Genomic DNA, 27,180 nt, shown 5'->3' on the forward strand with positions numbered 1-27,180 from the left:
CAAAATTTCTCTAAATTTTTATCAGAAAATAGCACACATGTAAACACAGGTAATTATAAACCTCTCAAATACCTGATAAATGCTTCCCAAATACTTAAGACGTCCTCTCTGCCTTAAAATATTGCACTTAGTCTCACTATTGAGAGAGATAAATGTAAAATGACATAAAAACAGGCACTGAGAAAAACCCCTGGCCTAATCCTGCCTGCTGGCATAACTCTGCCCAAATCTACCTAAAGTGAGTAAGGCAATTCCCCAACAGCCTACTCAAGGTTGAATCTCTACTGCAGAGTAAACGCAAAGGATTGATGGAGAGTTGACTTCCCTACAATGCAGATGAAAAAGACAGACTTCCTCAGAGCAACATGCAAATCCATGAACAGAACAGGATTAGATGGCGGTTTTTAAATTGTGAAGAGAGTAGCAATTTTTTATTATATACAAAGTTCTTTTCTTAACAGGTTTACATGGCTTCTGGGTTTTAAGTGACTGCTTTTCAGTTTGTTTTTCATAAACGTATTTAAAGAAATTCTCATTTTGTTATCATGAAGATACACCAAATGTTAGAATACACCATATACTTTTTGTCACTGTATTTTACTCAAAAGAATATACACTAAATTTTTCCCATAGTAAAACATATATAGGGCCTGTAGAAGAGAAGCTGGACAGATTATCTGTTAATAGTAGCCCCATCCCCCAATTACTGAGCTTTTGGATGTTCCAAGCATTGAGACAAGATAAATTCTTGAGGTTCATTATTTCACTTGATTCTTACAACAACCTCATAAAGTAGATTCTACTAAATTACCAGTACAGAAATTTAGGATTAGAGAAGGATGTTATGAACAAGGTCACATGCCTAGAAGTATCACACCTGGGAAAAGAATCTAGATGGGCGGGCACCACAGTCCATGATGTTACATATACCTTATATAACATGTGGAAAAAAAAGACCAAAATCATCCATCAAATTGACAAGTGAATTTATTGCACAAATATCCCCTAGAATTGGGAGGGTATTATAATACAGGCGTACATTTGAGAAATGTATACAGAACAAGGAACAAGTATTTACATTTTACATCTCCCACCAACTAAATAACTTAGAAGAAGCAGAACAATCTCATAAGACATCTACCAGATGTAAGCATTGTGTAAAATCTTTTTTTTTAAGTGATCATCCCCAGTGTATGCCAACTGCAACAAAATGAAATCTGTGCCAGTATGTTTATTGCACTTTCAAACTCAAAATTAAGACATATTAATAAAAGCCAGGAATATTTAAAATCAAACCAATTAGTTTATACACAGGAAAAATTAGTTTTAAATCTATAACACAGAAGATCCCTTTTTCATTTCCTGTTAAAACAAACAGGCTTTTAATATATGTAACACATACCTGTCTGTACCATAAGAAGTTGAAAACACTATTTTTTGAACAGGCCAAAACTCTTTTCACACTCATTATAATGACTACACTTTAAAGAAGTAGCAGTTCATCCCTGGGGCTTTGTATAACGAAAGAATGACGCTGATGGAACGGAGCAGAGATTACAAAAGGACTGCAAATTAGAAGACTCAGAGATTCTGGAAGAATTGACGATTCTATAAGAAACTCCAGGCCTTTTCCTTCCAAGCAAAGCTTAGTTTTAAGAATAACAGTAGAATGAGCCATCCATTTATTGCAGACTAGAATTTCTAAATGATAATTTATTACAGATTTCAAATAGATGGGACTGCGAATAGTTTAATGATTGATTTAAAAAATAACATGACATGGCCCACCTGCTACATATCCTGAAATACGAAAAGAAAAGAAAAAAAAAATACAGTGACCCAAATATGATCTTTTCTATATTCTGATTTCTGCCAAGCAAAATGATTCATGGAATTCCAAACAATAGATGAGAGAAGAATTTTGTTAATGAATAGAATAAAAAAATTAAGCCAAAGAAAATATATCCATAAACACTCTTTGACAGCAAGTCATCCATGGGAGACTCAGATACTAACTAGGACCAGCTGCTAGGACACAGAGGCCAAACTGATTGCAAAGTACACCAATTTCAGGTTTACATTCCATTAAAATAACCATTTCTTCTTAGTCTGGTTGGAGATTTCTTGAGTATGAAAAGAACAAGGCAAAACGTGACCCAATGCTATAAACTGAAGGTCAAAGACTAAACAAACCACAGAAATCTTCCTTAATTACTGAAAACTGAAATAGCAAGGATGGATGCATTATAAACTAAATGTACTTAGTACAGAATCAGCAAGTGGTTTTCTCTTTTTAAGCTAATCAATTAATTATGATAAAAATAGTTCATGAAAGCAGAAGCCAGATTCACTTCTAGTATTAAAAGCATCAGAGACCAGATAAGTAAAGGCTAAGCTATAATGTAGTATTTTCAAGTAAACTGAGGTAGTAGAGCATACTGAAAACTTTACCTACCCATCTTTCTATTTACATTACTTACAAGAGTTTGGTTCCATAGTAGCCTTTCTCACAACACTCTAGAGTATATACAAAAACAATTAACTGAAAAGTTGAAATTTTCGAAAGGGAGAGGCTAGTAGAGAAAGAGTAATTTTAAGAGTTAGTAAGTTTTATTAGTGTAAATTGAACATTATGAAGCAGTAAAACAAATATTCAGTTCCTATGGGTTCAAGAAGGGCTGATACCGAAAGCAAGGGCCTCGGTTACCTGAGCACTTTTAAAGATTATAGTATTACTTTCGCCAATGCTTTGGTGCAATTTTTAATCCTAATTTTAATTTATTAAATTAGATGCAAATATGTAAATATTAACATTTATAAGAATTAGCTTATACTTACAAACAAAACAAGTGGTATAAAGTAGTATTCTTATTTTGGGAATCTACATTCCTCGGCCTTAAAAAAAGATTGGCTTTACTTATATTTTAGGGTGTGTGAAACAGAAAAATCACCAGAAAGTAACATTTCAACATTATATACAATTAATACTAGTTGAAAATACATTTTTTAAAAAGGCATGTTTACCAATCTTGTATTTCTACCTCTGCTTTTTTTAAAAAATAGATACATATGTACACTTGGTGAATAACATAACATAGATTCAAATGCAATATTCCAAGTTTATTATAATTAACAAGCTGTTTAAAATACTTGGAGAAATACCTAGAAATTAGCTATTGTGAACTGAAAAACAAATAAAATCAAGGTTTTATAGATCTCTGTACCTTAGAAATAAAGGATTAAAACAAAGGAAATGACTATTTCTGAGCCATTTTAATCATGAAATATCTGTTGCTACTTATGAGCTGCGGCAACACTGTAGTGATCATGAGGAAATTTCTCACTGTTATTAACGTAGTAGAAACTTAGAAGTTACACTTTGGCTTCTTCAAATGCTTTTCCCCCAAATTATTTGTGCTGTTCTTAGTTTCACGTGGTTAAAAATCTACCACCACCCAAAAGTCCAATCAGAAGGAAAAAGCCATCCAATGATCACACAATATGCACTGCCATGCAGAAAACCCAGGTGCCTGACTCATTCAGATGGAAGTCTAACAGAAAAAAAAATTGCTATAAATGCATGTTGTGATTGCTTCCTTGGTTTATTATACTCAATCTTCCACCAAAATTAATTTCTAACAGCTTTGATGTTAAAGTAGTATCTGAGCAACATATGGAGAGTGAGTGCTTGCTACAGCGGCCAGAAGAGGAAGATCACTGGATTCAATCCTGAAATTAAGAGAAAAAAAAATTTTCAGTTAGGTTTTCTGTACCTAGTACATGAGTCCTACAGGCAAGGACTGCACCTGTAAAGTTACTATACATTAACAGTCAAGGAGCTAGGCTATTTGGGCCATTAGGAAAAGAGCAAGAGAGCTGATGTCAGTAAGTAAAAACAATAACCAAAGATCTTTAAAAAAGAAGAACTCTGAAACCCAATGCGGATCTGCTGATGGCCCATGCAACAGGGAAAGGGACAATATCTAAGAAATACTGTATAGTATATTAACAGAATAGTGTGCATCCATGTTGTTTTGGATACAAATGTTTCTATAAGATGTAATGGGAAAAAGTAATGGAAGCTTCTTAAAAATACATCCTACCACAAATAATTTATAGGAAAAGAAAAATGTCCAAAAAATATTTAAAAAGTTACGCAGACTCACTCAAGGTTGGATAATAAATCAAAAAATTCAGATTCTGTTTTTCAACTAGTAGCTTGGACAAGATTAAACAGTTTGGTAATAAACAGTAATAGGAGGAGTGTGCTTTCTACTGTTTGTGATAATTTATAATCATACTTTCTGAATAGTATTTACCATTACCAGTCAAAATAAATTATCAATATCTATCAACAATTTGGAGTTCCCGTCATGGCTCAGTGGTTAACGAACGAGACTAATATCCATAAGGAGGTGGGTTCGATCCCTGGCTGCACTCAGTGGGCTAAGGATCCGGCACTGCCATTGTGGTGTAGGCTGCAGACGTGGATCGGATTCTGCACTGCTATGGCTGTAGTCTGGCAGCTGTAGCTTCAATTGGACATCTAGCCTGGGAACTTCCTTATGCCATGGGTACGGACCTAAAAAAAAAAAAAATCTATCAACAATTTAATACACACGCCCTTTAATTCAAAAATTTTACTTCAAAGAATTTATCCTACAAACTTCAAATGTTTATATTTATTTCAACATGATTTATAATAGCAAAAAACTGAAAATAATCTAAATTCTACCATACTGTGGAATGCAAAACAGCTATTAAAAATTATATAGATCAGGGAGTTCCCATATTGGCATAGCGGAAACAATCCAACTAGGAACCAGGAGGTTGCGGGTTTGATCTCTGGCCTCGCTCAGCGGGTTAAGGATCTGGTGTTGCCATGAGCTGTGGTGTGGGTCGCAGACATGGCTCAGATTTGGCATTGCTGAGGCTCTGGCGTAGGCCGGCAGCAATAGCTCCAATTCAGCTCCTATCCTGGGAACCTCCATATGCCTAGGGTGCAGCACTAAAAAGACAAAAGACAAAAAAAAAAAAAAAAAAAAGATCAGTATGTGTGGTATGTGCTTAAATGAAAAACCATTCAAGATATACTGAAAGGCAGGTTGCACATGATATACAGAGTATAAACCAATTTTTTATCCTATACTTTTTTTTTTTTTTTTTTTTTGTCTTTTGTCTTTTTGTTGTTGTTGCTGCTGCTATTTCTTGGGCCGCTCCCACGGCATATGGAGGTTCCCAGGCTAGGGGTTGAATCGGAGCTGTAGCCACCAGCCTACACCAGGGCCACAGCAACGCGGGATCCGAGTCGCGTCTGCAACCTACACCACAGCTCACGGCAACGCCAGATCATTAACCCACTTAGCAAGGGCAGGGACCGAACCCGCAACCTCATGGTTCCTAGTCGGATTCGTTAACCACTGCGCCACGACGGGAACTCCTATCCTATACTTTTAAAAATTCTATTAAAAAAACAATCCATTAACCGTGTTTGGATGAGGAATGGAAGTTGATGACCTACTTTTCACTTAATGCCAAAATGCACAGTAAACTTTGATTATATTAATTATATATATATTATATATATAAACTTTAAAAAGTCAATTTACATTTTTTAAAAATTAAGGCATTACACACAGAGAATCATCTATTTCCAATCTGGATAGCGAGGAATAACATTAATCAAAGAATTTAATTTGGTTTCAGACACACAGTACCAACTCACTGATGTTGGCTTTTTCCCTTTATAAAAACTCAATTAGACAAACCCTGTATCTTGTTTTAGTTATTCAACCAGCATTTCAAGAAATAATTTCCTTTCTCTTACACACACACACACACACCCACCCACCCAAAAAGGTGGCCACAGAACACAATGAAAGGGGCTATAGTATGCCTCTCATCAATTTCCTATTCATCCTTCAGTTAGCATTTCAGATAAACTAGCTTCTTCCCAGGCATAACTGCAGAGTATAAAGACAATATGTAGATAATGGGGAAGGAGTAATACGTTGATAATGTATTATATCGACCATAAACTGCCATTACTTCATTCAGCTTATGTAGATGGGAGAACAGATGCTGGGAATGATGAGTTTATAACATATTTAATAAATAAAAATGAATAGTTATTTTTTTCTAGTGCAAAAATTAAGATTTTAATTCATTTTTATCAACTATATTCTCAACTTACTGTAACTGCACAAGGGACCATGTCTTTTAGATTAATTAGGACAGCGATCTGCTTTTACATTGTACAGAGCAAAAAAGAGTATACAACTTCTTACAAAACACTTAAAAAAAAAAGGCAATTCAGAGGACTATTCCTTGCCTAAATAAAGACAGTGCAATGAGAAAGCAAAGTCAGAAAAGAAATCAGGAACATACCCTAGAACCACTCCCAGCTCCTTGACATGAACACGCATCTGCCCCCTTAGGTACTCAGATAGCATTTTGCTCTTGAAGTATAGCTCTTGCAATCGGTCTTCAAGATGCATTACACACTGCAGTGAGGAGGAAACCAAGAACCAATTCAGAAAATGTACTGGTAAATTCCAAAGCATTATGTTTAGACAATTCTATTTAGTTATTCCAACGTAAACTAAAATTTGGAGTTTTTAAAATTTTTATGGCTATACCCATGGAATACGCAAGTTCCCAGGCCAGGGATTGAATTCCAGCCACAGCTGCAACCTACACGAAGCTGCAGCAATGCCAGATCCTTTAGGCCACTGCATTAGGCCAGGGATTGAATATGCACCTCCACAGCGACCCGAGCTGTTGCAGTCGGATTCTTAACCCATTGTGCCAGGGCAGGCACTCCTAGAGCATATTTTTTTTTTTTTTTTTTTTTTTGTCTTTTGTCTTTTTTGTTGTTGTTGTTGTTGTTGTTGCTATTTCTTGGGCCGCTCCCGTGGCATATGGAGGTTCCCAGGCTAGGGGTTGAATCGGAGCTGTAGCCACCGGCCTACGCCAGAGCCACAGCAACTCGGGATCCGAGCCGCGCCTGCAACCTACACCACAGCTCACGGCAACACAGGATCGTTAACCCACTGAGCAAGGGCAGGGACCGAACCCGCAACCTCATGGTTCCTAGTCGGATTCGTTAACCACTGCGCCACGACGGGAACTCCGTAGAGCATATTTTTAAACATGTAATTTTAGCTGAAGAAGTGTAAACCTTCTCTAGCTCACATCAAAAGTTTAGAGTGTACAGAGGTTTTTTAAAAATACATAAAATAGTACCATTTTAAATATAAGTTACCATTTTAACCATTTTAAGTGTACAGCTGAGAGGCATTAAGCATGAATTGTCGTGCAACTATCACCACTATCTATATCCACAACTTTAAAATATATATTTTTATTCCAAATTTGCTAAGTATAACACTTATAAATCAATACATTACAAATGTATTTACAAGAGAAAGGCTGCATTCTCCTACAGAAAGCAGTCCTTAAAAAGAACTATCTATAAAGTTTAGAGAAATGTTTCTAAACTAGAACATTAAAAACTAATATTTATTGTCAATCAACTTGCTCAATTTATTGAAATAAGTGATTCTTCATGCAAATTGATGCTTCCTATATGTTTGAGAAAAAAGCATGGAGGTGCAGCTGTTAAAACATTGAATTCTTGCAGAGTATTCCTTTTCTAATGTAATGAAGATCACCTGTTAAATCTTCAATAAAAACATATTTTCTTCTCAAAAAAACATAACTGAGTGGATTTATTCACATATATTATTTTGTAGTGTATGTTTTTAGTCTAATGCTCATGCAGGCTGAAAATGCCTTAAGTGAAAAGGAAAATATTTATAAAATATATGTCTATTAAAAAATTTATATATATCTACACTATATAAAAATACAAGTTATCATATTACCCCTTTTTAGGTATACAATTCAATGGCATTAAGTACATTCACAATATATGCATCATCACAATTCATTTCCAGAACTTTTTTTCATTATGCCAAACAGAAACTTTGTGCCCAGTATACAATAACTTCATTCCCTCCTTCACCGCACCTCTGGTAATCTTTATCTACTTTCTGTTTCTATGAATGTGCCTATTTTAAATAACTCACATGAGTGGGACCACACAATGTTTGTCCTTTCGTATTTTGCTTATTTCACTTAGCATAAGGGTCCATGCAAATTACATCATGTATTAGAATTTCATTCCTCTTTATGGCTGAAATATTCAATCTATGTATTACACTTCATTTGTTGATGGACACAAGTTGTTTCCAATTTTGGCTATTGCGAATAATCCTGCTTTGAACATTAGGAAACTACTGTTTCAGTTCCCTGCAGTCAATAGTTTTGAGTGTAAATCTAGAAGCAGGCTTGCTGGATCACATGACAACACAATGTTAAACTTTCTGAGGAACTGCCAAACTGTTTTCCACAGCAGCTGTGGGCTGCCATTTTACATTCCCACCAGCAATGTTCAAGGGTTCCAATTTCTCCACATCCTCGCCAATATTTGCGATACACAGGTTTTGTTGGATCATTTCTATCCTTCCAGCTATGAAGGAATATCTCACTGTGGTTTCAATTTGCATCTTCCTAATGACAAAAAGATGTTAAATATGTTCATATGTGCTTACTGGCCATTTGTATATCCTCTTTAAAGAAATGCCTACTTGGAGTTCCCGTCATGGCTCAGTGGTTAACGAATCCGACTAGGAACCATGAGGTTGCAAGTTCGATCCCTGGCCTTGCTCAGTGGGTTAAGGCTCTGGTGTTGCGGTGAGCTGTGGTGTGGGCCGGAGATGCGGCTCGGATCCCACGTTGCTGTGGCTGTGGCTCTGGCTCAGGCAGGCAGCTATAGCTTGGCTTAGATCCCTAGCCTGGGAACTTCCATATGCTGCGGGAGCGGCCCTAGAAAAGGCAAAAAGACCAAAAAAAAAAAAAAAAAAAAAGAAAAAAAAGAAAAAAGAAATGCCTACTCAAGTCCTTTGCTTACTTTTTGAGTTGTTTCTTTGCTGTTGTGGAGTTGGAGGAGTTCTTTGTGTATTCTGGGTAATAAATCTCTTTTCAGATATTTGATTACCAAGTATTTTTCTCCTGTTCCTCCTGTTGTCTTTTCACTCTGTTGATAGTGTCCTTTGATACACAAAAGTTTTTAGGGGGACGAAGCCTCAATTTTTCCCTTACTGCCTGTGCTTTTGATGTCAATTCTGAAGAATAACTGCTAAACGGAGTATCATGAAGATTATCCCCTATGTTTTCTTTAAAGAGTGTTATAGTCTTAGCACTTAAGTTTAGGTTTAAATTTACATAAATTTGAGTTCATTTTTGTATGTGGTGTAAAGAGTTCAACTTTAATCTTTTGTATATGGATATCCAGTTTTCTCAGCATTATTTGCTGAAAAGACTCCTTTCCCCTTTGAATAGTGGTGGCATCCTTATCAAAAATTATTTCACCATGAGAGTTCCCTTGTGGTGCAGCGGGTTAAGGATTCAGCACTGTCACTGCAGTGGCTCAGCCCTGCCCAGGAACTTCCATGTGCCATAGGTGAAGCAAAAAAAAAAAAAAAAAAAAAAAAAAATTGATGATATGGTTGAGGATTTATTTAGGGAATACTACAGTCTATTGATCTGTAAGTCTGTCCTTATGCTACTACTACACTGTTTTGATTATTGTCACTTTGGAATAAGTTTTAAAATTGGGTGGTCTGAGTCTTCCAACTTTGCTCTTAGTGTTATCATCTTATTAGTAATAGTGTTTGCCAATCCATGAGATGACTTTTCATTTATTTCTGTCTTTAATTTCTTTCAGAGATGTTTTGTAGTTTTCAGGGTAAAAGTCTTTTGCCTCCATAGTTAAATTTATTCCTAAGTAATTATTCTTTTTATGCTACTTTAAGTGTTTTCCCCCCCTTTTTCAGCCACGCCCACAGCATATGGAAGTTCCTGGGCCAGGGATAGAATCTGAGCCGCATCTGCAACCTAAGCCACAGCTGTGGCAATGCCAGATCCTTAATCTGCTGTGCTGAGCAGGTGATTGAACTGGCAATGCCACAGAGACAAGCTGGATCCTTAACCCAATGTGCCAGAGTGGGAACTCCTGCAAGTGTGTTAATTTCCTTTTCTGACTGTTCATTCATAAAATGCAAATATCTTTGTGTGCTCATTTGTCCTGCATCTTTGCTGAATTCATTTATTAGCTCTATCAAGTTTTTTGGAGTTCAGTCTTTAAGTTTTCTACATATAAGATCACATCTGCAAGCAGAGATAAATTTTACTTTTTCTAGGGAGTGAGTAACTGCCATGACTAAGTAATAACGAACTTGACTAGTATCCATGAGGACACGGGGTCTTTCCCTGGCCTTGCTCAGTGGGTTAGGGGTCTGGTGTTACCAAACACTGTGGTGTAGATGACAGATGCAGCGTGGATCTGGAGTTGCTATGTAGCCTACTTCCTTAGGTGAAGGAGCAGCCCTAAAAAAATTTATTTTACTTCTTCTTTTCCATTTTGGATGCCTTTTGTGTCTTTTCTCTGTCTAAATGTTCTGGTTAGGACTTTCTAAGGTATGTTGAATAAAAGTGGTAAAAGTGAGGATCCATGTTTTGTCTCTGTTTTTAGGGGTAAAAGGTTCAAATCTTTCACCAATCAGTATAATGTCATCTGTGGGTTTGTCACATGTGGCCTTTACAATGTTGACCTACAAAGGTTTTTAATTATGCCATATTACAGTTCTCCTAACAAGAAAAGGAAAGGATCTAGAAAGCTGGAAATGGTGTCTTCGGTAAGCGGTTACCAGCGTTACATAGAGGGCTCATTCAAAGTCCTGACATGACTAATAAGGATATAGAATGCACTGGTATTCTGCACAGAGCTTGGGGATGTTGTAGGTCTGTATCTCAGATGATACTGTCAGGCACTAAGTTCTAGCTGCTGAAATCACAGATTAGGCAGACATGGCATATCCCTTTCTTAGACAGCTTGGGCTACCATAACAAAGTAACACAGACTTGATGGCTTACATAAAAGAAAATTACTTTCTCACAGTTCTGGAGGCTGGAAGTCTGAGATCAAGGTACCCATATAGCCGAGTTTTAATGAGAATGAACTTTGAGGCTGGTAGATGGCCACCTTCTACCTGTGTCCCAACATGGCAACATGGTGCAGAGAGCACAATTTTTCTCTTTCTCTCTCTTTTTTTTTTTTTTTTTTTTTTTTTGCTACTTCTTTGGGCCGCTCCCTCGGCATATGGAGGTTCCCAGGCTAGGGGTCTAATCGGAGCTGTAGCCACCAGCCTATGCCAGAGCCACAGCAACACTGGATCCGAGCCGCATCTGCAACCTACACCACAGCTCAAGGCAACACCGATCATTAACCCACTGAGCAAGGGCAGGGACCAAACCCGCAACCTCATGGTTCCTCGTCGGATTCGTTAACCACTGCGCCACGACGGGAACTCCCTCTTTCTCTTCTTATAAGGCCACTAATACTGTAATGAAGGTTCCACTCTCACAGTCTAATCTAATCCTAATTACTTGCCAAAGGCCCATTTCTAAATACCATCACACTGAGGACTTATGGCTTCAACATTAGAATTTTAGGGGAAGAAAAATATTCAGTCCATAACAATCTCTTTCAGCAAACAATGATGAAGCTAACATAGGATTACAACAGAGTTAAATTAGCTATCAGAAATGTTCACAGGGAGTTCCCATCGTGGCTCAGAAGAAACAATTCTGACTAGTATCCAGGAGGATGTAGGTTCAATCCCTGGCCTCCCTCAGTGGGTCAAGGAGCTGGTGATACTGTGAGCTGCGGTGTAGGTTGCGGATGCAGCTCACATCTAGCGTGACTGTGGCTGTGGCTGTGGCTGTGGCTGTGGCTTATGCTTATGGCTACAACTCCGATGCAACCCCTAGCCTAGGAACCTCCATATGCCACAGGTGCGGCCTGAAAAAAACAAACAAACAAACAAAAAAAACAAAAAAAAGGAAAAGAAAATAAATGTTCACGGTAATTCAAGCCTGAGACATACTTACAAAATTTGGAGACAAGTTATGTTTATAAAGCTGAAGAGTAGACTGAAGAAGATTAGAAACAAGACTGGAAACCAATACTTCCTTTCCCAGTTTATTGTCAGTCACTCGTCTCTGGCTACTGGCCACTTGAACGGTCCATTTATCCATATCTGCTATAATACAGACAGCTTCTGCTATTGGTTCATCCAATACTGGATGCTGAGGGAGAAAAAAGAATTCATCTTAACGACAAAATTTTCAAAGATAACAGTAACGGAATGAGACAAGGAAGAGACACTAGACAAAAACAAAATAAAAGAATATGAAATTTGAGAGCTACTGCCAAAGAATCCCTGATGGTGGAGAATGAAATAGTACAGTAATTCAATAACAATACTCTATGAGATATCTTACAGAAATCACTATAGGCAGAGAATCACTACCAGAACTTTTTATTTTTAATCCATAACATAATTTTAACCAGTCTTTTTGTCATTCACTCATTTATTCATTCACTGAATTTACTAAATGCCAACAATGTGTCAGGCAACTGGACAAAAAATTGTTTTTACCTTGAAAGAGTTAAACGTTTTACAAATACGTAGGAAAGAAATTCACATGAACAAGTCAACAATAAAGTTCTGTGCTAACTACCCCAAAGTGTCAGGCACTGATTTGCTTGAGCACCACAAAGGCAATCTTTGATTATCCCTTCCAGGCTGCATGTACTATATTTTTACATTCTACTATGATGTATAACCAGAGTATGGACGTAGCAACTTAAAAGGAGGCAAATCAAAGGGTACTATCATGGGGGGAAAATGTCATACACACACACACACCCCCATTACATCCCAGTTAACATTTTTAACATTTCAGATCTAAGAGTCCTCATTGTGGCTCAGCATTCACGACCCCGACTAGTGTCTATGAGGATAACGGTTCGATCCCTGGGTTCGCTCAGTGGATTAAGGATCCAGCATTGCCATGAGCTGTGGCATAGGTCATGATCATGGCTCAGATTCCGTGTTGCTGAGGCTGTGGTGTGGGCCAGTGGTTGCAGTTCCAATTTGACCCCTAGCCTGGGAACGTCCACCCTCCTCGTCGGGTGTGGCCCTAAAAAAGACCAAAAAACAACAAAATACAAAAACCCAAAAAAACAAATAAACAATTTTCAGAACTATATCTAAATTAAAAGGTACAGAAAAAAGAATGCAAATACTTAAATTCTTTATCATCAAGATCCTTGTGAAGAATTATGTAGAATATTAAAAGTATATAGAAGGATTTCTACTTTATATTGTTTAAATTTCTATCATAAGCATTCGCCTAAATGACACCTTTTTTGGCCATGGCTTTGGCATGTGTAAGTTCTGGGGCCAGGGATTGAGTCTGCACCACAGCGCTGATCCAGGCCACATCAGTGACAACGTCGAACTCTTAACCTGCTGACCCACCAGCAAACTCCTAAATGATACTTTTATAATTAGAAAATTTAAAAATAGTTTTCCACTATACCTTAACAGACATTCACTGATTAAAGGAATTCACGCATATGGCTATGCCTTTGGTTTACCATGGTTTACACAATAACACCAAAAATGACAATTTAGTACCTGTCACCACTATGAGAAAGATACTTGGTTTCTTCAACATCTTTCTGTATTTGCAAAGGTAAGGATTTCTTCACCACTGGTCATATGAATTATCAGTAATAAGACTGAAATAAAGGAGTGCCCATCGTGGCTCAGCAGCATTGAACCCGACTAGCATCCATGAGGACGCGGGTTCGATCATTGGCCTCATTCAATGGGTTAAGGATCTGGTGTTGCCATGAGTTGTGATGTAGGCTGCCAAAGTGGTTCGGATCCCAAATTGCTGTGGCAGTAAGTGTAGGTCGGCAGCTGCAGCTCCAATTTGACTCTTAGCCTGGGAGCTTCCATGTGCCTTGGGTGCAGCCCTAAAAAAAAAAAAAAAAGACTGATATATCAACTATAATCTGAAACACTTGAACCTAATGGCCTTTTTCCTTTCTAACTTTTACTGTTACCACAATTTCATAGCAAGAATGCAAGTTTACTCCTGGATAAACCTATGTTTGGCACCTCCAAAGAATATCTCTTTGCCCAGTTAACGAATAATCATTTTGAATATGGCTTTTTGCTCAATGATAAGTAAAGGAAGAAAAGGAAGCTCACAATTTTGTGAGGGAGACAAAAATAAATATACCAAGCTATAAAAAGACTTGTATAATAGACAAAACAGTAACCAAGTGCTGGAGTACCAGAGGAGGGCAATAGTGGGTTCTGTGTTACTGGGAATCACAGAGTGGGAGGGACAGCAATATGACACTTAAGTATGAATAGGATTCCTGGTGAAAAATGCGAGAGGAATATAGATAATTCTGTAAGAGGGAATATCATGAGAAGACTCAGAAATAGAGGTAGAGGTACATAACTAAATTTGTGAAGAATGATATTGAGAAGTAGGAAAAGAAGAGAATAGCAAACAAAAAGCCTGGAAAGATACATTGTGAAGACTTTCCATGGAACTCTAAACTTTATTTATTTTTATTATTATTATTATTTTTTGGCTTTTGTCTTTTTTAGGGCCGCATCCACAGCATATAGAGGCTCCCAGGCTAGGGGTGTAATCGGAGCTGTTGCTGCGGGCATACAGCAGAGCCACAGCAACACCACATCCAAGACTCATCTGCAACCTACACAACAGCTCACAGCAACACCGGATCCTTAACCCACTAAGAGAGGTCCGGGATGGAACCCACAACCTCATGGTTCCTAGTCGGATTCGCTTCTGCTGTGTCACAACAGGAACTCCAGGAACTCTAAACTTTATATTTGTTTCCATAAAATAGTACTCAAATACTTCTTATTCAACTCTTACCAAGGATATAATATTTTTCTATTCATTAGCTTCATTACTGAAATAAATCTTGGAAATGGTGTATACATCTAAAGATGTAAGGTCTATCTCACATAGTGAACATGTATTTAACATAACCAGACAGTAACCAAGTGCTGGAGTACCAAAGGAGGGCAACAGTGGGTTCTGTGTGACTGGGAGTCACAGAGTTGAAGGTGACTAGGTTACTATGTGGTTATAAAAGAAAAATAAGATAGGATCAAGTAACAAAAATGGAAAACTGTTAAAAGAAGATACCATTCTCAAAAGCAGAGGACAGACATGACACCATAAAACTCTCAGAAGAGAACACAGGCAAAATATTCTCTGACAAGCCATACAGATGTTTTCTTAGGTCAGTTCACCAAGGCAATAGAAACAAAAACAAACTAATGGGATCTAATCAAACTTACAAGCTTTTGCACAGCAAAGGAAACCATAAAGAAAACAAAAAGACAACCTACAGAATGGGAGAAAATTGCTGCAAATGATGTAACCACCAAGGGCTTAATCGCCAAAATATATAAACAACTCATACAACTCAACAACAAAAAAACAAACAACTCAAACAAAAAATGGGCAGAAGACCTAAAAAGATATTTTTTCAAAGCAGACATATGAATGGCCAGTAGGCACATAAAAAAATGCTCAAAATCACTAATTATTAGAGAAATCCAAAACTACAGTGAGTTACTACCCCACCAATCAGAATGGCCGTCATTAATAAGTCTACAAATAACAATTGCTAGACAGAGTATGAAGAAAAGAGAACCCTCCTACATTGTTGCTGGCAACCACTGTGGAAGACAGTATGGAGGTTCCTGAGAAAACTAAAAAGAGAACTATCATACCATCCAGCAATTCCTCTCCTGGGTATACCGGACAAACCTATAATTCAAAAAGATACATGCACCTGTATGTTCACAGCAGCACTATTCACAATAGCCAAGGGATGGAAACAACCTAAATGTCCAATGACAGATGAACAGATTAAGAAGATGTGGCACATACTTACAATGGAATACTACTTAGCCATAAAAAATAATGAAATAATGCTATTTGCAGTGTCACAGATGCAACTAGAGATTCTCATACTAAGTGAAGTCAGAAAGATAAATACCATATATCACTTTTTTTTTGTTTGTTTTGTCTTTTGTCTTCTTAGGGCCGCACCCTCAGCATATGGAGATTCCCAGGCTAGGGGTCTAATTGGAGCTGCTGCCGCCGGCCAAAGCCAGAGCCACAGCAATGCCAGATCCGAGCTGTTTCTTCGACCTACACCACAGCTCATGGCAACAACAGATCCTTAACCCACTGAGTGAGGCCAGGGATCGAACCCGAAACCTCATGGTTCCTAGCCAGATTCATTTCCGCTGCGCCATGACAGGAACTCCCCCACATATAACTTATATGTGGAATCTAAAATATGGCACAAATAAACCTATTTACAGAACGGAAACAGATACAACAGACATAGAGAACAGACTTGTGGTTGCCACGGGGAGGGGGAAGGGAGGGGGATGGACTGGGAGTTTGGGTTAGTTGACGCAAACTATTACATTTAGAATGGATAAGCAATGACGTCCTACTGTAAAGCACAGGCAACTATATCAATCTCTTGGGATAGAACCTGATGGACGATAACATGAGAAAAACAAAGTATATATATGTATGACTGGGCAACTTTGTGGTACAGCAAAAATTGGCACGGCAGTGTGAATCAACTACATTTTACTTCCAAAAGTAAAAAAAAGGCAGAGGACATCTTTAGGAGATGAGAATTATGATGGAAGTCTATTCATTGTCCTCATAAGGAAATGCCTAAACAGATCCTGGGGAAAGTGCTATGAAAGATAATTTTTTTAAAGGGTTACAAATCAGTTTAGAAATTAACTTTATAGCTCCTCATTCAAAAGTCAAAAGGCTAAGACTTTAAAAGCTTTCCCTCCCCCCGCCCCCCGGTAAAGAAAAAGGAAAATAAGCTCACATCAGTAGTTACCCAAGAAAGAAGGGTCTAAATCTCAAATGTGAGATTAAAAATAATCCAGATCAAACTCACATCAGGAGCTGTTAAAGGAAACAAGGGGGCAGTGCCAGTCATTCTTTCCACAAATGCTTGTTTTCACTCAGTAAATTATCATAAGCAATGTTCTAATTTGATAAAATTTCAACTTAATCAATCTTAGTCCTTTCCTTCACTATGGACAAAACAGCCTACAGTCAATGGTAGCGTGTTTTTAACTGAGATATTAGAGTAGCCTCCTCCACAAAGAAAGTTTCTATTCAGCCTCAAATAATTCCAAGTCACAAAACAGGAAGTATATATGAATAGGAGAATGAAGCAGTGAATCTAAAAAGCTTTTTTTTTCTTTAAACCTTTTCCTTTGAGTTTCAGAAGTTCCACAACACAAATGTTCCCACAATCTTACCAGCCCTTTACTCTCCCAGGTATTTCCAAAGTTTCAATAAATTCCAAAAGCTTTAAGTATCTTCTAACAGAGACTCCTGTATCTCCGCCATGTTACAAAACCTGATTTTTCTGTTGCCTGCAAACACTGCCTTGCAAATTGCACTTTTAAACTCAAAAAAACATACTAAAACAACTTCAGTGCACTTTCCGCAAACCTGCCAGTTTTCTTCAATTATCTCTTAAGAAAAAATAAAAAGTGAACCCCAGTGTTGCAAAAGGAAGTGGTCTTGGGGCACTACAAACTGCTGTTCAAACCAGTATTGCCCTTTTCTATTTATTTATTTATTTATTTATTTTAGGGCTGCCCCAGCAGCATATGGAGGTTCCCAGGCCAGAGGTCAAATTGGAGCTGAGTCTGCAACCTACACTATAGCTCACGGCAACACTGGGCCACCGATCCACTGAGCAAGGCCAAGGATCCAACCTGCAACCTCATGTTTACTAATCCCATTCGTTTCCGCTGCACCACAACGGGAACTCCATCAAATTAGTATTGCCTTTTAAAGAAACTACCAAACATGCAACAAGAACATGAAAATAGTTCTAATGTTAAAACTTGGAAATTTCTGGGAATCAAGCTAAAAGAAATAATCTTAAATAAAACAGCCATAGTATCAGTATTATTTATAACAATAAAAGAAAAATTGTTTTAAAAGCTGAACAACAAAGAATAGAGAGCACAGAAATAAGGTCATGTATATATGTTTAATTAATTTATGATAAAGGACACAAGAATATACAATGGAGAAAGGACAGTTTCTTCAATAAATAGTGCTGGGAAAACTGAACATCCACACTGCAAAGGAATGAAACTGGACCACTGTCTTAGACCATACACAAAAATCAACTCATATGAGAACTACATGAGTATTACACATAATGACCAAGAGGGATTGTCCCCCCTGCTAGAAATACAAGGATTGGCTTAACATCTAAAAATCAATCACTTGTAATCTATCATATTCACTATGAATCTATCATATTCATATTCATTTTTCTTTAAAAAAGGAAAATCCACATGATCATTTCAATAGATACTGAAAAAGTGTTTGACAGATGCCCACACTCATTCATGATTTAAGGGAGCGCAGAATGGAAAACTCAAAAGGGTAGGAATAGAAGGGAAATTTATCCACCTGATAAACAGCATCTGTAAGAATCCTACAGCTAACATCATACTTAATTAAAGACTTGATGTTTTCCCCCTCAGAACAGGAACAAGACAAGGATGTCCACTATCAACACTTCCATACACTACTGTACCCAAGGGTTCTAGTCGGTACCATAAGGCAAGAAAAGGAAAAAGAAGACATCCAGATTTCCAGGAAAGGAAGATGTAAAACTGTCTAATAATTGATAACATGGGCCTGTATATAGAAAATCCTAAGGAATCCGTAAGAAAGTATGTAAACTAATAAAAGAGCTTAGGCAAAGTGGCAGGATATAAGAGAATGTACAGAAATCAGTTATACTCCTATGTACCAACAATGAAAATTAATTCCATTCACGCTTACACATTTGCAATTTTTGATAATAAATAATCTAATGATGAATATCTATGAATACATACAGTATTTTCTGTATCTTCAGATTTTCCGTCAGGTACAAGCATGTAGATGATTATACATAAAGTGACGGATTTAGAGAACAATGATTGTGTCACAGTCACACAGTGAAGTGTGACCAAAAATATAAGCCATTCTGAGTTCTACTGGTTAACAGTTTGTCCTAAACAAATTTAAGAGCAGTGAGGGTCACGTACCTGAACAGCGTGAGACAAATCTGACAGTAGACACTGCCGTAGTCTCTCATCATTCCCAATTCCTTGAAGAACAAAGTCAGGCACGTAAGACGAGCAGTAGCCACCCAGCAAGGACCTCCCAAAGTTGGCGATGTTGGGCTGAACAGCGCTAACTTCAACTAACTTTGACCTAGAAGAAAAGTTTCAAAAGAAGACATACCTAATTAGTAAGAAATATATTCCACCAATGACATAAAATTTGAAATCTACTAGTTCATACCTCTAGCACCATCATTCTCTACAAAATACATGAAGAGTAAAATCATCCTTACATAAAAACTGGTTTAAGGGCTCAATTAGACCACAAAATATTTCCTATCCAAAAAAGTTCTGAAGAACAGCTCTGTCATGAGATGAGCAAAAATCTTTCATAACATACTTTGGAAATGCTGTCCCTTGTGTATGTAACACATTTTAATACAATCAAATTATAGAAACCATCATCCAAAACAAAGCTTGGTACATAACATTTATCATGTATGAATCTTCTTGAATTTTTGACTGGAGTATATGGTCTATGCATTCCTCTATTCCAAACTTACTTCTTTTTTTTTGTCTTTTTAGGGCCGCACCCACGGCATTTGGAGCTTCCCAGGCTAGAGGTCCAATCAGAGCTGTAACTGCTGGCCTATGCCACAGACACAGCAACTGGGATCCGAGCCACGTCTGCAACCTACACCACAGCTCATGGCAATAGAGGATCCTTAACTCACTGAGCAAGGCCAGGGATAGAACCTATGTCCTCATGGGTACTAGTCAGATTCGTTTCCTCTGAGCCACGACAGGAACTCCCTCCAAACTAATTCTAACAGCTATTTCCTATCTTGTCTCAGTGATTACCTCTTCCTAGTTGCTAGGTTCAGGACAAGTCCTTTCTAGAAAGCCTAATTCACTACTAAATGGCTTGAAAACTCCTCGGCAGTAAGGAATCTTAACACCCACCAACAAAACTTTTTTCTAATGCCCTCACAACACTTATCTAGGGTGTCTATGGGGCTTAACCTTTAATCCTTCTTACAAGTAAGAGCACATAATAATAAAAGATAATTTATCCAGGACAATGATCTCTTCTTTTATATTAGTTACTACTAACTTTCAGAAACCAGCCAAACAAAAGAATGGTAAACATTTATATATATTCTACAACAGGTTAAAACTTCTCACTCACCCAGGAAAAGGTATCTCATCTTCTTCTGTCCAATCTTCTTGCTCTCCTCCGTAATAACTGCTGACTTGTCTAGTCACGTCATGACCTGTATCTTCACTTTCACTATCCCCAAGGGCACTATCTGAACTTTCATTTCTTGGAATGTCCCATTCAGCTCCCACAGCAATTTTTTTCTCTGAACTCTCTTTATCCCCATGGGGGACAAGAATGGAGAGTGCATCTCTTTGGTCTTGCTGAGGAAAGCAGGTTTTACATGAATCTTGGTGAACTGTTTCTACACATTTACAAAATTCATTGTTTTGTTTGCTATTTTTTGTACATGATCGTTTCGAAAGCCCTAACATACAGCAGTGTTCTTTACCGTCTGTACTTGTTTTAACTGGAATATCATCAATAGTCCTGGTTTCAATTGTATCATCATTAAAATATTCATCAAATAAGCTCATGCTTTCTGGGTCTGAATGATTCCAGCAGGGAAGTTCACAGGGCTCTCCAGAAACCATGTTTGGTATACCAGGCTCTCCAGATTTAGCTGTTTGTTTAGTTTCTTGATGCTGATCAATAGCCCCTCTTTCTTCCTTCGGTGACTTGGTGTGATGCCTGGTAATCTGATCCACTACTGCCTGACTCCGGAGTTCAGTATCTGAGTCAGGTGACATAGAATCCCCAATCAAGAAAGTGACCTTTGTCTGGGTTGCCTCACAAGAAAATGCAGCCGTCACAAGCTTATCTGGAGGTTTTTTTTCCACAACCATTCCTGTGGATCTCAACACTTTACTTGTTTGATTACCTGAATCTAACAATTCCTCACTCTGCCATGTTTCCTCTGCTGGCTCTAAGCCTGACTTTGACAAGGCACATCTTTCTACTGGAGCAGATCCTGTGCAAACAACTGTTTCTAACTTGGTGTCAAGGCAAGTTCTTAATTTATCTCTGTACTGTTTAACATCAACAGCATTTTCTTCTTGGCAGTCAGAAGGAGCAGTCATTCGGCACTCGTCTGAAATTCCTAGAAGCTCCTTTGAGCTGCTTTGAATATCTTCTCTATTCTGCTGTGAAACATTCTCTATATTTTGTCCAAGGAGTGGACGACTGCAATATTTACAGTTACAGTTAGCAGTCCTTGTTTCTTCTGACTCTTTAAAGAGCAAACTGCTTTTGTTTCTGTGCATTGTGATAAGCACATACTCAGATTCTTCAATTTCACCTTTTTCTAAAGTGGTAGTAATTACTGTGCCTGGCATAACAATGGCTTCATCTTCTCCATTTTCTAAAAGATGGGTTTCTTGAAGTTCAGAGCATCTTATAAAATAAGTAAGAAAATAAAGCAGCCTCTGGACCATGTCTTGTCGTTTGCCAACTACCACAGTCCTTGCTAACCGTACAGGAGAGCCAATAGCGCCATACAAGTCTCCTGAAAGGAAAAATAATAAGTTAACAAATACATTCTCTACTCATAGAGCTAAGCAGCTTATTTTCAATGATCAGAAACCTACTCTTATTATATGAGGAGTAGTTCAGATTTGATTCTTATTTCCTTAATAATAGGTGATTACTCAGGAGAACAGGATGAGATGAATGGTATTAGTCAGAGAAAGATGAATGGAGAGGCTTTCTAGCTTCCTCCTTAAGCAGCTGCTGTGGTTCTAAAGCATAAAGTCAGCTATGAAAGTCATATTTATCAAAAACATGCACTGTGCCAAAGCACTTCATCTGGGTGGAGAAGTACTGACTGAAATACTATGTGTAAAAGCACAACAGCTGCTGAGGACCAAGGAGAGGAAAGGAGGAAGAGTGGAATGGAGCAGAGCTGAAGGAGTCACATCAGACACTTAACCTTCTTTGCCTTTTTTTTTGTGTGCCACGCCCATGGCATATGGAGGTTCCTCGGCCAGGGACTGGATCCATGCCACAGCAGCATCCCAAGCCACTGCAGTGACAATGCTGGATCCTTAACTCGCTGCACCACCAAATAACTCCTCCTCGCTTTAAATCATATTCCTGAACTGTTGCTGCCCTCACAGGACCCCACCTATTTTGCATGTTTTTAAAAGCCCATTTTCCTTTTCTATTTCATTCCCTACAGGGTTGAGTCCTCAGGAAAGAAAAAAAAACAAAAACAAAAACAAAACAAAAAAACAACTCATTTTCGCTTCTGCAACTGTACTAGACATGAACAGCCATTACATTTTAAGAAGGGGGAGAGGGGGATTGAATTCAAGTTTTGCAAGTTGGCAGTATAGACATTTAAAAACCAGTTTTTACTTTACAAAAATCCTACACTTTTTAAATGAATAAACATAAACAAGTCTCATAATATGCTATAGACTGTATTACGATAATTTTCTCCTCTGGCTAAGACACTGGCTGTAGTACCATCCTGCCACTATTTAAAACTACTCCTGGAGTTCCCGTCATCGAGGAGTGGAGACGAATCCAGCTGGGAACCATGAGGTGGAGGGTTTGATCCTTGGCCTCGCTCAGTGGGTTAAGGATCTGGTGTTGCCATGAGCTGTGGTACAGGTCGCTGATGTGGCTCAGATCTGGTGTTGCTGTGGCTCTGGTGTAGACCAGCAGCTGTAGCTCTGAATGGATCCCTAGCCTGGGAACCTCCATATGCTGTGGGTACGGCCCTAAAAAGATAAAAAGAAAAAAAAAAAAAAAAGGACTCCTTAAATTGGATCCCTGAATATACCTAGCACTATTAGTACCTAGACCCTTTTACTTATGCTATGTATTTTCCTTTTCCTCTGTATTTCTGCCGGTCCAAAACTTCCTACCCAAGCATCCTCCCGTGTATAAAAGTAAGCTTCCTTAATTGAAGTCCCACTGAACTTTTCATTTCTCTCATGGTTCCTCTTCAAATTATCATTATTGTCCACATATATTTTACCCACAGTATAAGATTATCACTTCTTTTTTTTGTGTGTGTGTGTTTGTCTTTTTGTCTTTTGTTGTTGTTGTTGCTGCTATTTCTTGGGCCGCTCCCGCAGCATATGGAGGTTCCCAGGCTAGGGGTTGAATTGGAGCTGGAGCCACCAGCCTACGCCAGAGCCACAGCAACGCGGGATCCGAGCCGCGTCTGCAACCTACACCACAGCTCATGGCAACGCCGGATCGTTAACCCACTGAGCAAGGGCAGGGACCAAACCCGCAACCTCATGGTTCCTAGTCAGATTCGTTAACCACTGCGCCACGATGGGAACTCCAAGATTATCACTTCTTAAAGAATCATATATCATTCATCTTTATACCATCCAGTACTTGCTGTATAGAGCTTGAAATATATTGTGCATTCAATAAATGATTGTAGAACTGAAAACAGATTTGAAATGTTCAAATTAAAAAAAAAACAAACTACTAAATTACCTGATTTTTTAAAAAGGTAAGTTAATATTCATACAATGAAATACTACTTAGCATTAAAAAGGAATGAAAAAGAAGTTCTCTCTTGGGGCAGGTGGTTAAAGATCCAGCATTGTCACTACTGCAGCCTGGTCTGCTGCTATGATGTGGGTTTGATCCCTGGTTCAGGAACTTTTAGAATGTCATGGGCGTGGCCAAAAAAAAAAAAAAAAAGGAATGAACTATTAATACATACAACATAGGTAAATCTCAAATAATTACAATGAGTGAAAGAATTCAGACCAAAAAAAAAAAAGCATATATTATGACTCCACCCACATGAAATTCTAGAAAATGCAAACTAGTCTACAGTGACAGCAAGCAGACCATGGTTGCCTGAGTGTAAGGGAAACTGTAGAGGCAGAGTAGGGAGGGATTACAAAAGGTCATGAGGAAACTCCTGCGGTGATAAATATGTTCACTATCTTGATTTTGGTGATAGTTTCAGAGGTATATATATTTTGACAACATATACTGAAACTTACAAAAGTGTATACTTTAAATATGTGTTTGCAATACGTCAATTATTCTGCAGCTATATAGAAGGAAAAAAAGAGGGAGTTCCCGTCGTGGCGCAGTGGTTAACGAATCTGACTAGGAACCATGAGGTTGCAGGTTCGGTCCCTGCCCTTGCTCAGTGGGTCAAGGATCCGGCATTGCTGTGAGCTGTTGTGTAGGTTGCAGACATGGCTCGGATCCCGCGTTGCTGTGGCTCTGGCGTAGGCCAGTGGCTACAGCTCCGATTCAACTCCTAGCCTGGGAACCTCCATATGCCGAGGGAGCGGCCCAAAGAAATAGCAAAATGACAAAAAAAAAAAAAAAAAAAAAAAAGGAAAAAAAGAAGGGAGGAGGGGAGAAAATAGAAAGGGTGGAAATGAGGGAGGGAAGTTGGTTAGTTGAATGAATAAGCTGCATGACAATCTATGTGGCAAGCTCACTCACTATAAGAACCTAAGGGAAGATTAAGTTTCTACCACGTCACCAAAATGTTTTCACCATACTTCTCCCCTGTCACCAGATAGCAATAGAGTAAGAGCAGAGGCATCAGCAACTACATTTAGATGTAGTTATAGGCACTCTACATATATTATTCTCATTTTATTTTCATACTGTGAAGTATGAAATATTTATTATTAGCCCCATTTTATGGATGAGGAAACTGTAATTCAAACACCATCTGCCTGATTCTGCAGCCCATTCTTGAAGTTAAGCACCATACTACACTGCCTTACTAATGACACTCAATTCATCATCTTAACCCCCCTCTCCTCTGCTACTCATCTATTTAGTGGGGTGCCTATCACTAAGGGAAACATTTTCAAAAATTACTCAACAAAGTGGAACAATAGAAACCTCAATGATGACTTCTCAGTTAACCAGATTTATTCAAGCTGTCACAGGTGCCTTTGCTGATTGATTCTTTCTAGGCTAAGTACCTAGCACAAAACACCCTGAAGACGCTCAAGTTACCAGTCAATCAGCCATCATTCTGCTCCTTTTGTTCCAGCTGCAGTTCTTTATCTATAAAGAATGTTATTAGGCTTAAGATGGAGAAAAAGCAACTTAGTGGACAAGTAAGGAAGAGGTACTTTAGAAAGGAGGAGGGAAGAGGGAGCACTTGATTTTTCTATATTTATTTCTGCCATAAAATAATTTCTGACAGTTACACAAAAGTCTAAGTATAATACAAAATGTAAAGGTTTTACGAATACATACCCAGTTGTGCCCAAAGTGGGTTATATGGATGAGTCTTTGCTAACATGTCCACACTCTGAGAGGAATGTTTTTCTAAAAATATTTTTATAGGGGGCTGTCCATTTGGCATGACTGTTGGAACCCAGGCAAGATGATTGGTCAGAACTGCAGTAATGAGTGCTGGCAAGAATCTGAAAATAAAATGCATTCTATCAGATTCTAAACTGTTTTATAAAACCCCAGGCAAAATGCAGTGAATAGAATAAAGCGGTGAGAGTACATGGCCAGATACCATAAAAAAGGAGAAGGGAGAAGATGATCACCAAGATGAAAAAAAAAAATTCACAGAGATTTTTTGGATAGGAGTTAAAAGAAAAATCCTTAAAAGAAAAAAGAACACTTTGTTTACCATCAAAGAGAATAAAACATTTAAATTACTCATCTGGATTCTGAGAATCTGATGAATGATTAGAAGAAACAATATGATAAAGTACCACACTAAAAATGTATTATTGAAGTCCTGGCATTTCCTTACATACATTTTAAACTTCTTTTTTATAGAATGAAACTACATATGTAGATATAATTCACCAAAAAAAAAAAAAAAGGAAAGCCTCATAGAGTTCTGTAAGATGGCAAGAATTTTAACTTAACACATAAAGGCATTTTACTATTTCTCATTCATAATGTCTTTTGGCCTTCTTCTATAACCTTTTAATTGTTTTTTATAATTGTTTTACTCATTACAATATGAAATGATTCTAAAGATAATTATTTCTTTTACTTTTGTAAATGAACTTGATCAATATAGATAACTAGTAATAGTAAATAACAGCTGAGACAATTATGATAGCTTAGATATATACAAAGACAGAAAGAAAGATAAATAGATAAAGCCATACTGATTTTTGGAAGCATTTTCCATTAGAAAAGTGAACTCCTTCATGAAACGATGGCAGAGCTGGCTTTTTCCTGGAGTCCCCGACATCATTGTAAGCCAGACAGGCTCTCCAATTCGTGGCATGGTGTAAAGATTACAAATTGTTGTTCTAAAAAGAGGAAAACCCATTATAAAATTCAGAGTTTCCAGAATTACACTCTTATAATAAAGTTTATGTTGCCAGCTTTTGTTGAGTCTCACATCTAGATTATTAAAACTTTTGAGACGAGTCAATGAATCAACTCTTTCCTTCTTTGTTATTAGCAGAGTACCAATAGAAATGTTTTGTACATGAAATTCAAATTTGTTGGTTTTGGTGCTGGCTCTGCCCTCAAAGACTATGTGCTTTTGGGTAAATTATTTTCCTACTTTAAGCATCAGTTTCCCTTACCTGTAAAATAAAGGACAGGACTAGATAACTTCTAGAGCTACTTTCAGCTCTGTTTCTAAATACTTAAACATATTGCAAATATCAACACTATAGAAAAATGTTTTAAATGGGGTAAGAGCTTACCCATATGCCCAATCAAAACAATACTTTATCAAGTTTATCAGCGTCGTTTTGTTGCCTATGCTGAGACTTCTGAGTCAAGTTGAAGGATGATGAGGGCACTATATATGCAAGTTATATTTTATGACTCTCTCAACTATCTGAAGTTTTCCCTTGAATCAACACAAAAGAGGATTACTGCACAATTATGATAGTGCTTTTCTGGCTGTCTCCTTGCATTTACTTAGGTAAAAGCTAGACATGCAACTTGCACTCTTTACTAAAGGCATTCAAG

The 27,180-nt window shown here is 37.8% G+C and overlaps 1 protein-coding gene across 8 annotated transcripts in view; it reads right to left on the reverse strand.

Moving 5' to 3' along the window:
- Nucleotides 1-969: 969 nt before the first annotated feature.
- The window catches only part of FNIP1 (folliculin interacting protein 1), a 135,909-nt gene continuing 109,698 nt past the window's right edge, over nucleotides 970-27,180 (reverse strand). For 6 of the 8 annotated variants that reach the window (XM_021085416.2, XM_021085414.2, XM_085014515.1 and 3 more), the window contains 7 exons: nucleotides 26,358-26,504; nucleotides 25,477-25,646; nucleotides 20,356-21,769; nucleotides 19,149-19,317; nucleotides 12,016-12,213; nucleotides 6,388-6,503; nucleotides 970-3,729 (listed from right to left, as the gene is read on the reverse strand). In XM_021085416.2, coding sequence (XP_020941075.2) covers nucleotides 3,651-3,729; nucleotides 6,388-6,503; nucleotides 12,016-12,213; nucleotides 19,149-19,317; nucleotides 20,356-21,769; nucleotides 25,477-25,646; nucleotides 26,358-26,504 — 2,293 coding nt within the window. In that variant the 3' untranslated portion in view covers nucleotides 970-3,650. Of the gene's footprint in view, nucleotides 3,730-6,387; nucleotides 6,504-10,098; nucleotides 11,240-11,917; nucleotides 12,214-19,148; nucleotides 19,318-20,355; nucleotides 21,770-25,476; nucleotides 25,647-26,357; nucleotides 26,505-27,180 lie in introns of those variants that run through there. The other 2 variants (XR_014838763.1, XR_014838762.1) reach the window with 1 other exon arrangement.

The sequence above is a fragment of the Sus scrofa genome, chromosome 2 (assembly GCF_054392235.1).
Source record: "Sus scrofa isolate SSC_HxYL_T2T_F1_AM1 chromosome 2, Sscrofa_HxYL_maternal_Yorkshire_Landrace_v2.0, whole genome shotgun sequence".
Taxonomy (NCBI): domain Eukaryota; kingdom Metazoa; phylum Chordata; class Mammalia; order Artiodactyla; family Suidae; genus Sus; species Sus scrofa.